Source organism: Notolepis coatsorum (genome assembly GCF_963971535.1).
Source record: "Notolepis coatsorum genome assembly, chromosome: 11".
In the NCBI taxonomy this organism is placed as follows: Eukaryota; Metazoa; Chordata; class Actinopteri; order Aulopiformes; family Paralepididae; genus Notolepis; species Notolepis coatsorum.
The window spans coordinates 2,695,103-2,710,970 of record NC_140175.1 but is presented as its reverse complement, the minus strand read 5'-3'; the positions used below and the strand labels follow the sequence as shown (position 1 = coordinate 2,710,970).

The window sequence follows — 15,868 nt, the reverse complement described above, 5'->3', positions numbered from 1 at the left end:
TCAGCTACGACCACTTAATGTCAAGGCTCTCATCCACATTCATTCATTTTCTCCCCCCGCTCTCTCTCCCATGATTTCAGAATCCCGGAAGTGTTGCGGTGGTCTATAAGGGCGGCACACCCTCTCGTTCTCGCCACTCAAAAGGGCACTTTAGCGCAACGTTTTTCAACCGTGGGGGGGCACCTGGGGAGCGGTCGCCCCCCCCCCCCCCCTGAGTCCGCCAGTGGTTGTTAGTAGATGTTATTATCAACGCCACTGTGTTCTGCCAGACACGCCCAAACAAACCCACTGATCCAGGCGCGCGGTGCAATTGCAACAGTACTGTCTATCTGTATGTCATATGTTATGATGAATTGAAAATGGGGGACCCTGATGTAAACAAGACGAAAGTCTCTCTGGCCTGCATCCCCTTAACAATTGTGTGTATTGAGCCGTACTGTATTGTTGTACCCATTCTGCAATCTGATTTCACTCAATCAATCGCAGTGAAAGGGTTAACATGCTGTTGTGCGGCAGTGAAAGGGTTAACCTTCTGTGTATTGTCGCAGTGAACGGGTTAACAGTTTGGTAGTGCCGTGTGCGGCAGTGAAAGGGTTAAAATGGACGACGCGCGCGCTCTGCTTGACACGTGACAACAAGTGATGGTGCGTTCTCACCCGAAGCATAGTGGAGGGCGTGCCGCCGCGAGGTACCGCGCATTGCGCCCTCCTCCGCTCACGTTGGAAACTAGTTGAGATGAACGCAGCAGCAGCCGCACGCGCGCGCGGATGTTTGCAAAGCGCGGGAGGGAGTTCACGGCGGTCGGTCGGAACGGCCCTTGACGGATCCCATTGGCTGCCGCGAGGCCGCGCTTCCACCGCAGTGACGGATCCCATTGGCTGCCGCGAGGCCGCGCTTCCACCGCAGTGCATATCCCGGCGCGCGCTCCTCTCCTCGGTCTCCTGAATCACTCCAGTCACGGTGTCGGTCACGTTCCTACAACAAGCCACCGGCAGTCATTATTATTAATATATCATCAACATGGCTCGACCCAGAGTGTTCTTCGACATCACCATCGATGGCAAGGCCAAAGGCAGGGTTGTGATGGAGGTAAGATGAATAATAATGATAATATTTCCGCAATGGTTGCTTTTTTTGCTTTGTCATTTTGAATAACTTGGCTGCGTCACGATGTGATGATGAAACGCTGCCGCCGTCTCTCTCCTTGTAACGGTCACGTGTTTCAACAGTTTACATTTAGTTTTAAATTGTTTCAAGTAACTTTATTAATAATAATTGATTCGAGGCGTTATATTCCATCACCACCGGCTTCTTCCTGGACCTCCTCCTCTCTAATGTTAGCCGACATGTTAGCATCACCACCTCCTCTCTAATGTTAGCTGACATGTTAGCATCACCACCTCCTCTCTAACGTTAGCTGACATGTTAGCATCACCACCTCCTCTCTCTCTGTTAGCTGACATGTTAGCATCACCACCTCCTCTCTAATGTTAGCTGACATGTTAGCATCACCACCTCCTCTCTAACGTTAGCTGACATGTTAGCATCACCACCTCCTCTCTCTCTAATGTTAGCTGACATGTTAGCATCACCACCTCCTCTCTAATGGTAGCTGACATGTTAGCATCACCACCTCCTCTCTAATGTTAGCTGACATGTTAGCATCACCACCTCCCCTCTAATGTTAGCTGACATGTTGGCATCACCACCTCCTCTCTCTAATGTTAGCTGACATGTTAGCATCACCACCTCCTCTCTCTAATGGTAGCTGACATGTTAGCATCACCACCTCCTCTCTAATGTTAGCTGACATGTTAGCATCACCACCTCCTCTCTAATGTTAGCTGACATGTTAGCATCACCACCTCCTCTCTCTAATGTTAGCTGACATGTTAGCATCACCACCTCCTCTCTAACGTTAGCTGACATGTTAGCATCACCACCTCCTCTCTCTCTAATGTTAGCTGACATGTTAGCATCACCACCTCCTCTCTCTAATGTTAGCTGACATGTTAGCATCACCACCTCCTCTCTAATGGTAGCTGACATGTTAGCATCACCACCTCCTCTCTAATGTTAGCTGACATGTTAGCATCACCACCTCCTCTCTAATGTTAGCTGACATGTTAGCATCACCACTTCCTCTCTCTAATGTTAGCTGACATGTTAGCATCACCACCTCCTCTCTCTAATGTTAGCTGACATGTTAGCATCACCACCTCCTCTCTCTAATGTTAGCTGACATGTTAGCATCACCACCTCCTCTCTCTAATGTTAGCTGACATGTTAGCATCACCACCTCCTCTCTCTAATGTTAGCTGACATGTTAGCATCACCACCTCCTCTCTAATGTTAGCTGACATGTTAGCATCACCACCTGCTCTCTCTAATGTTAGCTGACATGTTAGCATCACCACCTCCTCTCTCTAATGTTTTTTTTTTTGATCCACTTTTTCTCCCATTTTTCTATATTTTCTCCCATCCCAATTTCGTATCATCCAATTCAACCCTCCCCTGTCACGAACGCTGTTTCTTGCCTCCCACAAGCCGGCTGCAATGTGGACTAAGTCATACATAGCACAAGTCCCCTCCGGTACTTGAGGTAACAGCAGTCGCATCTTTTCACCTGCGCAGCTCGATCTCTCAGTGTCGAGGAGTAACGCGTGGGAGGCTCACGCTGCCCCCGACACTTCCTGATTCTACTGCGCAGGCGCACCAACCGACTTGTAGGAGTCGCTTGTTCACAACGTTCGATCCCCACCCTTCAGTTTTCCCTCCCCGTAATACGGCCAATGTGTATTACTGCGGACGACCAGCTAAACTGAAAACAATGTGGAGAGCTGGATTCGAACACGCGAATCCTAGCGTCTCCACACTGGTGGCGAGTGCCTTGCCCACTACACCACCTAGCCGCCCACTCCTCTCTCTAATGTTAGCTGACATGTTAGCATCACCACCTCCTCTCTCTAATGTTAGCTGTCATGTTAGCATCACCACCTCCTCTCTCTAATGTTAGCTGACATGTTAGCATCACCACCTCCTCTCTCTAATGTTAGCTGACATGTTAGCATCACCACCTCCTCTCTCTAATGTTAGCCGACATGTTAGCATCACCACCTCTCTCTAATGTTAGCTGACATGTTAGCATCATCACCTCCTCTCTCTGATGTTAGCTGACATGTTAGCATCACCACCTCCTCTCTCTCTAATGTTAGCTGACATGTTAGCATCACCACCTCCTCTCTCTAATGTTAGCTGACATGTTAGCATCACCACCTCCTCATGTTAGCTGACATGTTAGCATCACCACCTCCTCATGTTAGCTGACATGTTAGCATCACCACATCCTCTCTCTAATGTTAGCTGACATGTTAGCATCACCACCTCCTCTCTCTAACGTTAGCTGACATGTTAGCATCACCACCTCCTCTCTCTAATGTTAGCTGACATGTTAGCATCACCACCTCCTCTCTAATGTTGGCTGACATGTTAGCATCACCACCTCCTCTCTCTCTAACGTTAGCTGACATGTTAGCATCACCACCTCTCCTCTCCTGACATGTTAGCATCACCACCTCTCTCTCTAATGTTAGCCGACATGTTAGCATCACCACCTCTCTCTAACGTTAGCTGACATGTTGGCATCATCACCTCCTCTCTCTCTAATGTTAGCTGACATGTTAGCATCACCACCTCCTCTCTAAGGTTAGCTGACATGTTAGCATCACCACCTCCTCTCTCTCTAAGGTTAGCTGACATGTTAGCATCACCACCTCCTCCTCTCTCTAACGTTAGCTGACATGTTAGCATCACCACCTCCTCTCTCTCTAATGTTAGCTGACATGTTAGCATCACCACCACCTCTCTCTCTAATGTTAGCTGACATGTTAGCATCACCACCTCCTCTCTAACGTTAGCTGACATGTTAGCATCACCACCTCGCCTCTCCTAACGACTAAATGGGGGACCCTGATGTAGGGCTGCACGATTTTGGGAAATAATCTAATTGCGATTATTCTGACAGATATTGCGATTTGCGATGCGATTATAACATATTTAAAAAAAAAATTACAAGAAGAATGTTGCTGCTTTCTGTAGTCGGGTCCCAACTGCAAAATTACTGTATTACCCTGTATTATACACTTTTACTATCATGTAGACTATTCTGCTTTGTGTTTACATGTGATGTATTGTATACATGCACATTTATTATGTTCTTGTGTGATGTATCGCACATTTTATTGCTGTGTGATGTATTGCAAATGTTATTGCTGTCATCTTGGCCAGGTCTACCTTGCAAAGAAGATCTTGTATCTCAATGGGACTTCCTGGTTAAAAAAAAAAAAAAAAAAAAATTAATTGCAGGCTTGGCGATTTGATAATTGCATCATTCCAAATCGCGATTTCGATTAAAAAGCGATTAATCGTGCAGCCCTACCCTGATGTAAACAAGACGAAAGTCTTTCTCTGGTCTGCATCCCCTTAACAATTGTGTGTATTGAGCCGTACTGTATTGTACCCATTCTGCAATCTGTTAATAAAGTTTTCAATCAATAAATCAAACATGGTAGCATTCCCACCTCGCCTCTCTAACGACATGTTGGCATCCTCATCAAGCCACTAGTACCAGTGTCGGTAGACCAGTCTGTTTTTATGTAATACCCTTAAACGTTTTAATTGCGTTAAAATGTAATGTAATTGATGCCCTGCTGTTGGTTAGCTACTGGTTTCAGTCAGATCTAGTTTGGTGTAGCTCTTGGCTGCCTTCAGTCCAACTTGACTTCCTCACTCTTGGAGGATGGAAAAGTACTGCTCGAGTAGGAGGAACCGAGGAGGGGGAGGGGAAGGAGAAGGATGGGCCCAATCCACTCGCGTACACAATGCCTACTTAAAAAAAAAGTGTTTGAAAGGTTTTTAGCCTGCGACTACAAAGCCAGCGTGCGTCATCAAACATGTGCCCCTAGAATGAGCGTGTGTTCTGCAACAACTGTCAAACCCATACAACTATGGCATGAAGATGCAGATCTCATGCTCGTGCAAATGGAAGAAACCATGGTGACAAACCAGCGCACTGTATGACGTGACCTGGGCTCATTGCTCCACTTCCACAAGGCCCATTTGCATGTTCTTGGTATCTAGGGAAATCTGGAATTTCCCCAAGGGGATCAATAAAAGAATATCTTATCTTATCTATGGATCTCGGGGAATGTATTCCCAGTGTCAGAAATATTGTGTCTGTTACTAGGCTTGAGTAAATTGTAATGAACCAAAGGATGAAAAACTGCCACTGAGCCCATCAAGTGTACAAAATCTAGGCAAATGAATAAAGGGAAGATTATTAAACGGAAGGTTTTGTATATATATATACAGTACTGAATTCTGCCATCCGGACATGTAATTTTAAATATTATTATAGAATCTTGAACAAGGAGGGCTGCAGTGTCTTTGTGGTGTGAATCCAGTTTCTTTGAAGGTGCTCTTGGATAAGCGGAGCCAGTTGAATACAAATAAGGAAGTTCCAGTCACTCTTTAAAAAATAGCCAAATGGTTCTACAATGAACTAAGCTATTTATTAAAGCCTTTTTTTTTTATATATAAAAGAGTGCCTGGAACTTTTTATTATTATACAATATCAGGCCTATAAATTACCTTATTATATTATAGCCAAGCACATCTATGCATCGGGCCAAACCTCTTTCCAATGGCAGAGTTCAATCTGGATTTAGTGATCGCCAGGTGTGCAGCACCGTGAATGAAATTACTGTAAATACAGTTCCTTTTTTATTATGAGATTCCTCCACCATTTTGAATCGGATTACAACGCCGTTTTTCCGCTAGATGTTCACAGTAGGGTAGATAAACTAACTGCGTTCTAATTTATGCCAATAACGTTCAGTTTTGTGGTAGATCATCCCGAAAAATAAGATGAGAAAAAAAGTAATTTGATTGACAGGAGATGGGTAGTGTCGTTTTTCGAAATTCCAACGCCATTCTAAAGCAATGGGTCTCGTCTCCTCATATGACTACAAATAAAATGGCGGATATTTGCTAAATACATTTCCAAAACGAATATTTCACTAGACACTTAAAAACGCGACATTAATTCATACAGTCTGTAGATGTGGATTTATGACGTTGTGTTTGCCGTCCGCCGACGGACCGCTCGGGCTAAAGAGGTATTAAAAGGGCTACAGTTCCTACACCGTTCACCTGATATGGATGTAAACACTCTGAAATTAAAGCTGAAAGTCTGACCTTTAACCTTGTTCTATTTCAATAGTATAGTAATATTTCATTGTTCAAAATTGTAAATATCCTGGAATACAGAGTCAAAACAAAAACGTCACTGCACTGGCCTCAGACTTTCATATATCGGATAAATCCAACAGCGCTTCACGAATGCAGAATATGTTATGATATACGATCATACTATCAGCCTATATAGACATGCACTGATTAGTTGTTAATGAGGGTTGGTGCTACTGTAATTCGATTTTGCATAAAAGAATGAGGCAATCCGATTGGAAGCCACTTCACTGTAATACTCGCACATGTTTCCAAAAGCTGTGGATTTTGATCATACCAAAGAAAGTGGATTTAAAAAGGGGAAATAAAGGCCAATATGTTCTTGGAATGGTTGAAAGTATGATCAAATGTGATTATACGTGTTTCGTGAATGGGACCCATTCAGCGGTTACTTGCCCCTCTTGACGTGGACTGTAGACTAAATGGTCGTACAAACATTCATCTTTGCACCATTGCCCAGTAATCAATTTCAAGGAAGATCATCTGACTCAAACGTCTTGATGCAGTGAGGAACACAGGACTCTTCAGAAGTGCTTCATATCTCTATGGGAGGGAGTGATCATATACTGTTACATAAATACATTTATGTATTTATAATTACAGCATATTAGTACTGTCACTTTAACAAAAAAAAACATATTTGATATTCGCTGCAGAATTGTAAATGAGTTCTAAATCGAATTCGGCATCAAAAAAGGTCTCTAAAATTGCAAGATTAAAAATAACCATGACCAGTAATTATTAGGAATACGTGTAGGTCAGCTACGTAATGGTGCACCGGCTCGCCCGCCTGCTGCCGCCGTTGATGGAAAAACAATCCGCCGGAGCATCACGTTCTGTGGAGCAGAGAAATGTCCAGAGTCCAGACGGCAGCGTGATACAATCCCCATGATTGGGTGCATTTCCGAGAGTCCGAAAATTCTGTTGTCCCTCATTGCCCAGGTTGTGTGCAGGGCTCTCTTCCTCACGTCGTTAGCATCGGCTAGCAAGCGAATCCACTGTATTGGTGGCTCGCCAGGCAGGGCGAAGAATGGAGAGAGATGTGAGCGTAAAGAATCCATAATCCTCGTTGCCAATGTTGTGTATAATAACTCACTGGACCACAACGTAACGGTTGTTTTAAACACTCGCGCCAACAACACTTTATGGCAGCATGTCGCAGAACCCACCATGCCGTCTTAAAGGCAGTCAGTTATTATATATTTTATATTATATATATTTAAATGTCTCCGTTCACATTCGAATCTGGTGTTTTTATGTGTATTCTAAATTACATTTTTATATAATCAAGATTCAATAGTTTTATTTCAAACCAGTGTTAGTTTGGCTACATTTGCCATTGGCCGGCAAAACATTTGAAAATAAATGAAAGGGGAAACACCCCCCCCCCAAAATTTTTTAAATAAAACGGCCAGAAACTATACACTGTTTGAAAAGGAGATGGAAGAATCAAAGCGGTGACAGCCCTGCCGTATATATGTCTGAATATACCTGCAATACAATCCTTCGATATTCCTGCATATATCTCATATAACTTTGTATGATGGCATGTACAATAATGCTGTATATACCAACCATATATATATCTATTCACATCTGTCTGTACATGCCTGCATATAATCCTTTGTTGCATCTAAATAAAACATATCTGCTTTTCACAGCTCTTCTCTGATGTGGTTCCAAAAACTGCAGGTAAGAAAAGACGAGTCATCTTGTCCAGTTGACTTCACACCCGAGACGTGTTTTCATACAGAACAGCATCCGATCTGCCACAAATACATCTCTCCATTGACTGAGTTAAAGGGCAACTACACCCAATTTCAGAATTCATACACGTTACGCCTCTGGTCTAACAGTACAAAGATATTAGTGAAAATTGGCAACTATCCCAAATCTAAAAACTAGTGTTAAAACTCAAACTTGTGATGTCTTCAAGTATAAAGTCTAAAGCTGCTGATGCTATAGATGACACTGAGACACCCAGAAGAATGTTCTGAGTATATGATGGTATAGATCAGTGTTTCTCAACTGGTGGGTTGCGACCCAAAAGTGGGTCGCCGGGCCATTTTGAGTGGGCCTCGGATGTGTACGTGTATAAAAAATTATACTTTTTCTTTTTGCACTATCTATCTTTGTGAAAGTGGCTGGTCCAGCTGAAGACAGAGCAGAGGAACAGATTGGACATTGAGCATGACCTCAGAGTTGCTTTGTCTACCATCACCCCAGACTTTGAGACTCTTGTCAGGAGCAAACAACATCCCCAGTTATCCCATTAGTTCCCTGGGATGTTAAGCTAAGAAGGATATATTATTTATTATTTTATTTCATTGTGTTTTTAGCCCTTAGTTGCACTTTTGTTGCAACCCCAGTTATCCCATTAGTTCCCCCAAACTTAAGTCTGTTATGTTAAGCTAAGAAATCTGCTAAGAAGCATATTATTTTTATTTCATTGGGTTTTTAGCAATAGTTGCACTTTTGTATTTCATGTTTTGACAGGAGAATGTTCTGAGTATATGATGGTATAGATGACACAGAGACACCCAGGAGAATGTTCTGAGTATAATGGTATATAGATGACACTGAATGACACTCAACGGGGGTGTCGTGGCCCACTAGGGGCTAAAGTGCTATCTGTTGCAGCTGCATTGTTTTCCATGAAAATAGCATATTTGGATAAGTTTGACCATTTCTCAAAAACAGAATCATTATTTAGACTTTACAGACATTTCTACAATGGAACAATAATAAATATGAACTATATATAGTACCACATATCTGTGAAGCTGGCTTTTCATCCATGACTGCTCTGAAAACAAAATATAGGGCCAAGTTGAGCCTTGAGGATGACATGCGTCAAAGATCTCTCCACGTATTGACCGTATTATTAGCCACGTATGGGCAGGGTAATGGCAGCATGGGGGAGGTACAGGTATGTGCAGGGTAATAGTAGAAAGACATAAATATAGATTTTGAATCTGAATATATATACAGAGTACGAGAAAGTAAACGGTATACACAAGGTACCCTAACTTTTAATGGGAAGAGGGATTTCCGTTGTTAAAAGATGTGCTCATTTGTTACCACTAAACTCTATCAAACGGGTCATTCAAGCTCTGGTTTAGTCAAATATTGACTATTGTCGACTAACAACGAATAAACTGAAAAAAATTGCAAATGGTACAAAGAAGCACGTATAGCGCTTCGCTAACTAATGTCGCAGCGATGCACAGTTGTTTAACTTGGTTACTTGTCAAACATAAGTTACTCTGCTCACTCCTTGTATTCACTAGGAATATTCTTCTTACAAAGATCCCCTCAATTTTATATAACAATTTATCTAAGTCTTGACGGACACACACAACCATTCCACCAGACATGCTTCTGCACAAGGTTTTACACTTCCAAAAGTGAGGTAGAATGCAATGAAGCGAACTGTCATGTTCCGTGGTCTGCAGGAATGCAACTCTCTTCCCAGACGTGTTAAGCAGGAAAATAGTAAATGTCAGTTCAGAATCTTGGTAAAACAACATTTTCAACCAAAGAAATTGACATTTCCTGATAGTGTGTATGTAAATGAAAATGTGTCTGATAAAGAAATAGGGATACGTGTCTGATATGGATATATTATTAGAAGATTGTATAATTACCAGAGACTCAGAGTCTCATCCTGGCATGTCTCATTGTCTTGGTGTGCTAGAGTTCTCTCAGAGTGAAGACTGGTCCTATTCATCGACTGGCTATCTCATTGGCCAGTCACCCACATGGGCAGTTACATTGTGTGTACAAAGTGATTTCCTAAGTGGGCCTGTCCTAATCAGTGGAGGGTTTGGATCGGGATTTTTGTTTTCTGTTGACTGGGGGGGGGGGGGGGGAATATATATATAATTGGTTGATATCAACATAGATAATCTATGTAAAGGCTAAATAGTATATGCTGTATTGTATTATGAATAAAGTATGAGTAGGTATTGTTTTGTATTATGAATTGATTGAGAGTATCATGAGTATGTATTGATTGATTGAAATCTTTATTAACAGATTGCAGAATGGGTACAATACAGTACAGCTCAATACACACAATTGTTAAGGGGATGCAGACCAGAGAAAGACTTTCGTCTTGTTTACATCAGGGTCCCCCATTTTCAATTCATCAGGACATATATGACATACATGACATACAGATAGTCAGTACTGCTACATCTATACATTTATTTTGTATTATAGTATTGTATTATGAATTTGATAAGGAGTATTTATTGTTTTAATTGTCTGTATGCCATGTGAATGTTGTCAGTGTATAAAGTCTGTAACTGTATTTTACATGTTATGGACCCCAGGAAGAATAGCCACAGCACTGCTGTTCTGCTGTGGCTAATGGGAATCCAAATAAACTTAAACTTAAAACTGGCATGATATACGTCATACGTTGTAGTCTGGTTTGGTTGGTACTGGGAGCAAGACTGCAGAGCCACTTGTTGTAACTTGTTTTCTTTGTGTTTTGTAGAGAACTTCCGCGCTCTGTGCACCGGAGAGAAGGGCTTCGGGTTCAAGAGCTCCGGGTTCCACCGTATCATCCCCAAGTTCATGTGCCAGGTGAGCTTTCTGTTAACTTCTGTTAAGTTCATGTGTTTGCTACTGTAATTTAGCATTTTATTTACTTGTATGCATGTACATAACCTTGTTTTTGTTGCAGCCTCCCGCCCCCCCCCTTCCCTCAAAAGAATTTAGCTTTTTGTAGGCTGCTTTTGTATAATTTGTTCTTGCTTGTCTGGGTAAATAAAGGTTAAATAAAAGTTTTTATTTATTTCTATAATTTCCGATATTACATTTTAATGCCAATATCGGACATCTCTACTTACTACCATAATGTCTTTATACCTGTATCACTGTACATATTAATACTACAACTCTGTACATACATCTGATTAGCACTCACTCATTTTGACCCACAATGGTGGAATGAACTTCCCACCCCAGTTAGGACAGCCGAAACCCGTCCAAGCTTTCGCAGTCGACTAAAGACGCACTTCTTCAACCATTATCTGAAATAATAATAAAAAATAAAAAGATCTAACCTTACTGTCATGCAGCACTTGTCCTAATAAACTAACCTACACTGTAACACGCAACACTTTGATGAACATTGTTACTCAGCTGATAGAGTTGTGCCCTTCCTGATGACCTGTCGTACAGAACTTGTAAGTCGCTTTGGATAAAAGCGTCGGCTAAATGTAAATTTATATATTTTATGCCCAGTTTAATCAACTGTACTTTACTGTTACATTTGCACTCTGGTTGGATGCAAAACTTCTTTTTGTTGTACTTGTACTTGTGCTGCATGATGACGATACATTCTAATCTAATCATGAAGAGCATGTACCTCAATAGTCCGTCCTGCACATTCGTGATGAATAATGACTGGTTCTGAGTGGTCCCTGGGTGTTGCTGACCCCGTCCTCCTCTCTCCTCTCCCAGGGCGGAGACTTCACCAGACACGACGGAACCGGGGGCAAGTCCATCTACGGGGAGAAGTTCGCCGACGAGAACTTCAAACTGAAGCACGAGGAAGCCGGCACCCTGTCCATGGCCAACGCTGGACCCGGCACCAACGGCTCCCAGTTCTTCATCTGCACGGCCAAAACCACCTGGTGAGTGTTCCCTGGACCCGCGGCACCGGCTGGCCTCGTCCTCCTAGCTGCTGTTTCACGTTTCTTTATTAGTTGTCATACAGAATACTTTGATAAGAGATAGTATAAAATAAAAAGTCAAGTATGTAAGTAAACAAAACAAAAGTGTTCAATATACATATATACAGTGTGTATATATATATATATACAAGGGCATATATACAATGCAGTTACAACAATATACAATAGCTTAGCTTGTGGTGCCACCTTGTGGTGGTTGGGTGTAATGAGCTAATGTGATGTTCAAATCTCCTGTCAGTAACATAAAGTGTGTTAAGGTGTAGTGTTCCATCGCAGACATCTCTGCGAAATACGCCATGAGAAACACTGGACGGGTGATGAGACTGTTGTCACGGAGCTTTCTGGGTGAATGTCGAGGCTACATGAAGATAGTCTTGTAGGTGGCTGGCCCTGTTCTAGAGGCTGTTTCTTGTAGCTCAGTGTTCCAACATGTTGTTTATATTGTCTACAGTGTTCTAACCCGTTGTTTATATTGTCTACAGTGTTCTAACCCGTTGTCTTCCTGCAGGCTCGATGGGAAGCACGTGGTGTTCGGCAAGGTGGTTGAGGGCTACGACGAGGTGGTCAAGGTGATGGAGAAGGAAGGTTCCGACAGCGGCAAGTGCAAAAAGAAGGTGGTTATCGCCGACTGTGGCGAACTGAACTAGGCCTCCAACACATCCTCACCGGTCCACCCAGTCATTGTGTCATAAGGTCAGGGTTCCCCTCGGTCTGTTGTTGGGTCAGGTGGCCGACGTGATGGTTATAAGGTAGGACATTATAGATCCTAATCACAGCCTCTCCCCAAGCTATAAGATATCATTTTCACAAGATTCAGGGCGACATCTGCCTGCTGTTTCTGGGCAAAGTAGGGCTGGTTGGCCTGGCCTGCAATACACTGGGGGAACCCTCTACCTCTTAAGTATCGAGTCCATTAGTTGTAGGTTGATCCGCCATCATTCCCAACAAGACGCCATCATTCCCAACAAGACGCCCACATTCCCAACAAGACGTCTACATTCCCAACAACACGTCTACATTCCCAATTCATACCCAAGTTTGTTTTAATATTTAATTTGTTGTACATTTTGAATTTTCCCATTGGGACCACATTTGTTAACAAATCTGAATAAAGTGACCGACTCCTATAACGTCTCAGTCTTTTATGACCAAGCTTGGTGTTGCAATGTTTGCATTTTTTTATTTACATTTTTTTTAAGTAAGGACTGTGTAGACTCAACCACACATACACACAATTACCGTAATTTTCGCACTATAAGCCGCACCTGAATATAAGCCACGGCAGCTAAATTGAATGATGTGTATAAGCCGCACTGGACTATAAGCCGCAGGTGTTTTAATGTTTAATTACCATATGTAAGGGTTTGTGCACAGAGGGGATTGTCGGGAAAGAGATGGCTGTTTGAGGAAGCTCCCATTTATTAACTTGCAGCAGCTGTGAGGGTTAAAGGTGGTGGACTGTAACCTGTGCAATCCATAGATTTAGGAGGTCCCCTAGTGGCCGTTCATCATTTAGTTGGAATAAGATCTCGTTTCAAATGATCAAAATCTTGCATGCTTTCCTGAACTTTTCTGTGGTTTAGACATCCTAAAAATCTACCTAAATCAAACATTCAGTGTGCAATCCATTCTGATGTTTAAATCTCAGTATCGCCACAATGTCCGCGGATCCGGGTTGCTGACTAAACCGTGACGTCGGTGCAAACGCACTATAGCATCATAAACACTTAATTGCTACTGGTCCTCAGCAGCGGAGCAAAGGGGGACGGTTTGTTCTCGGCAACCAAGTCTGGCAGCAGCTGCTTTCACTTAACCCTTTCACTACCACACTACAGAAGGTTAACCCTTTCACTACCACACTACAGAAGGTTAACCCGTCACTATGGTCATGCTGGACCTACAAAAGGCCTTCGACACTGTCAATCACTCCATTCTGATGGACAAGCTAAAAGCAATTGGTTTTGATAGTCTATCAGTGAGCTGGATGCAATCCTACCTGGAGGGGAGAGAACAGATGGTAGAGGTAAACGGTACTCTATCCCCCCCCTCACAGTGAGCTGTGGTGTTCCACAAGGAAGCATACTAGGACCGCTACTCTTCCTAATTTATGCAAATTACATGTCGTCAGCCTGTGACTGCAACTTGTTCCTGTTTGCGGACGACTCAGCCCTGCTGGTCTCTGACAAGAACAAGTTGCAGGTTGAAAACCCTCAGCTCGGAACTCTGCAGAATCTGCATATGGCTCGCTGATAACAAACTATCATTACACCTGGGTAAAACAGAGTCCATTCTCTTCGGTTCAAATAACAAACTCAGCAAGACCGACGGCTTCTCAGTTACAGTGGGTGACTATTGTCACAAGGAAAGACGAAATTACCTACCTGGGTTCCATCCTAGAGGCAAATCTTTCCTGTGACAAAATGGCATCCAATGTAATAAAAAGTCAACCAACGAACTAGATTCTTGTACCGGATCTCCTCTCTGGTAAACAAGAATACCCTGAAGACTCTGGCAGGAGCACTCATTCAAGGGTACTATGACTATGCGTGCACCTCATGGTACCAAAGCACCTCAAAGGCGCTTAAAACAAAATTACAAACATCACAAAACAAACTGGTCAGGCTACTACTTGACCTGAACCCCAGAACCCACCTCACCCCTGCCCACTTTGACAACCTAGGATGGCTTAAGAGTAGACGACAGAGTACAGCAACTTGCAATGGGCCTGGTCTACAAGATACACTATACGACCGGGGTGCCCATGTACATGTCAAAATACTTCCCAAAGGTCAGTGAATACCACAACCACTACACCAGAGGAAGCTCAACAAATCATGTTAAACCCAGATTCGGCTCAAACAAGGGACTAAACACATTTCGCAATTATGCCACAACAATGTGGAATGCCCTACCCAAAGCTGTAAAGGAATGTGAATCCCTGCCCACATTCAAAACCGCTCTTAAAGAGCACCTACGGGAGGCTGCAATTCGAAACTGGCCACCGTAAATGCCCAAAACCCCCACCACCTCCTAATAGACTGTCTCCTCCCCACCGCATGTATATATTCCCTCCCCGCCGTATGTATATTTCTCTCCCACCCACCCACCCCCTCCTAATGTACAGTCCCCTCCCCATCATATGTATATACTCTGTCAGGATCTAGGGGTAACAGTACTGTATATTTGAATAGTTTGTCACAAATGTATCAGTACTAAATACCTATATGTCCCTATGCCATAAATGTCATGTATGTTGTGTATGTCATAAATGTATATGAATTGAAAATGGGGGACCCTGATGTAAACAAGACGAACGTCTTTCTCAGGTCTGCATTCCCTTAACAATTGTATGTATTGAGCCGTACTGTATTGTACCCATTCTGCAATCTGTTAAATAAAGTTTTCATTCATTCACTACCACACTACAGAAGGTTGACCCTTTTCACTACCACACTACAGACGGTTAACCTTTCACTACCACACTACAGAAGGTTAACCTTTTAACAGTCTGTAGTGTGGTTGTGAAAGGGTTAACACTTTGTCGTGCTGCAGTGAAAGGGTTAATGTACCATGTGGAGGATCGCAGAACATATTCACTCAGTTACAGTAACTACAGTATATAACCAGACCTGGTGCCATATTCACTCAGTTACAGTAACTACAGTATATAACCAGACCTGGTGCCATATTCACTCAGTTACAGTAACTACAGTATATAACCAGACCTGGTGCCATATTCACTCAGTTACAGTAACTACATTATATAACCAGACCTGGTGTCATATTCACTCAGTTACAGTAACTACAGTATATAACCAGACCTGGTGCCATATTCACTCAGTTACAGTAACTAC

The 15,868-nt window shown here is 42.8% G+C and overlaps 1 protein-coding gene across 1 annotated transcript; it reads left to right on the top strand.

The window, feature by feature from the left end:
- Positions 1-927: 927 nt before the first annotated feature.
- On the top strand, positions 928-13,144 carry ppiab (peptidylprolyl isomerase Ab (cyclophilin A)). The gene is made up of 5 exons (XM_084324579.1): positions 928-1,089; positions 7,968-7,998; positions 10,811-10,899; positions 11,782-11,954; positions 12,523-13,144. Exons 1-5 carry the CDS (start codon positions 1,021-1,023, stop codon positions 12,659-12,661), a joined length of 501 nt encoding a protein of 166 aa, XP_084180705.1. The 5' UTR covers positions 928-1,020; the 3' UTR covers positions 12,662-13,144.
- Positions 13,145-15,868: the final 2,724 nt, after the last annotated feature.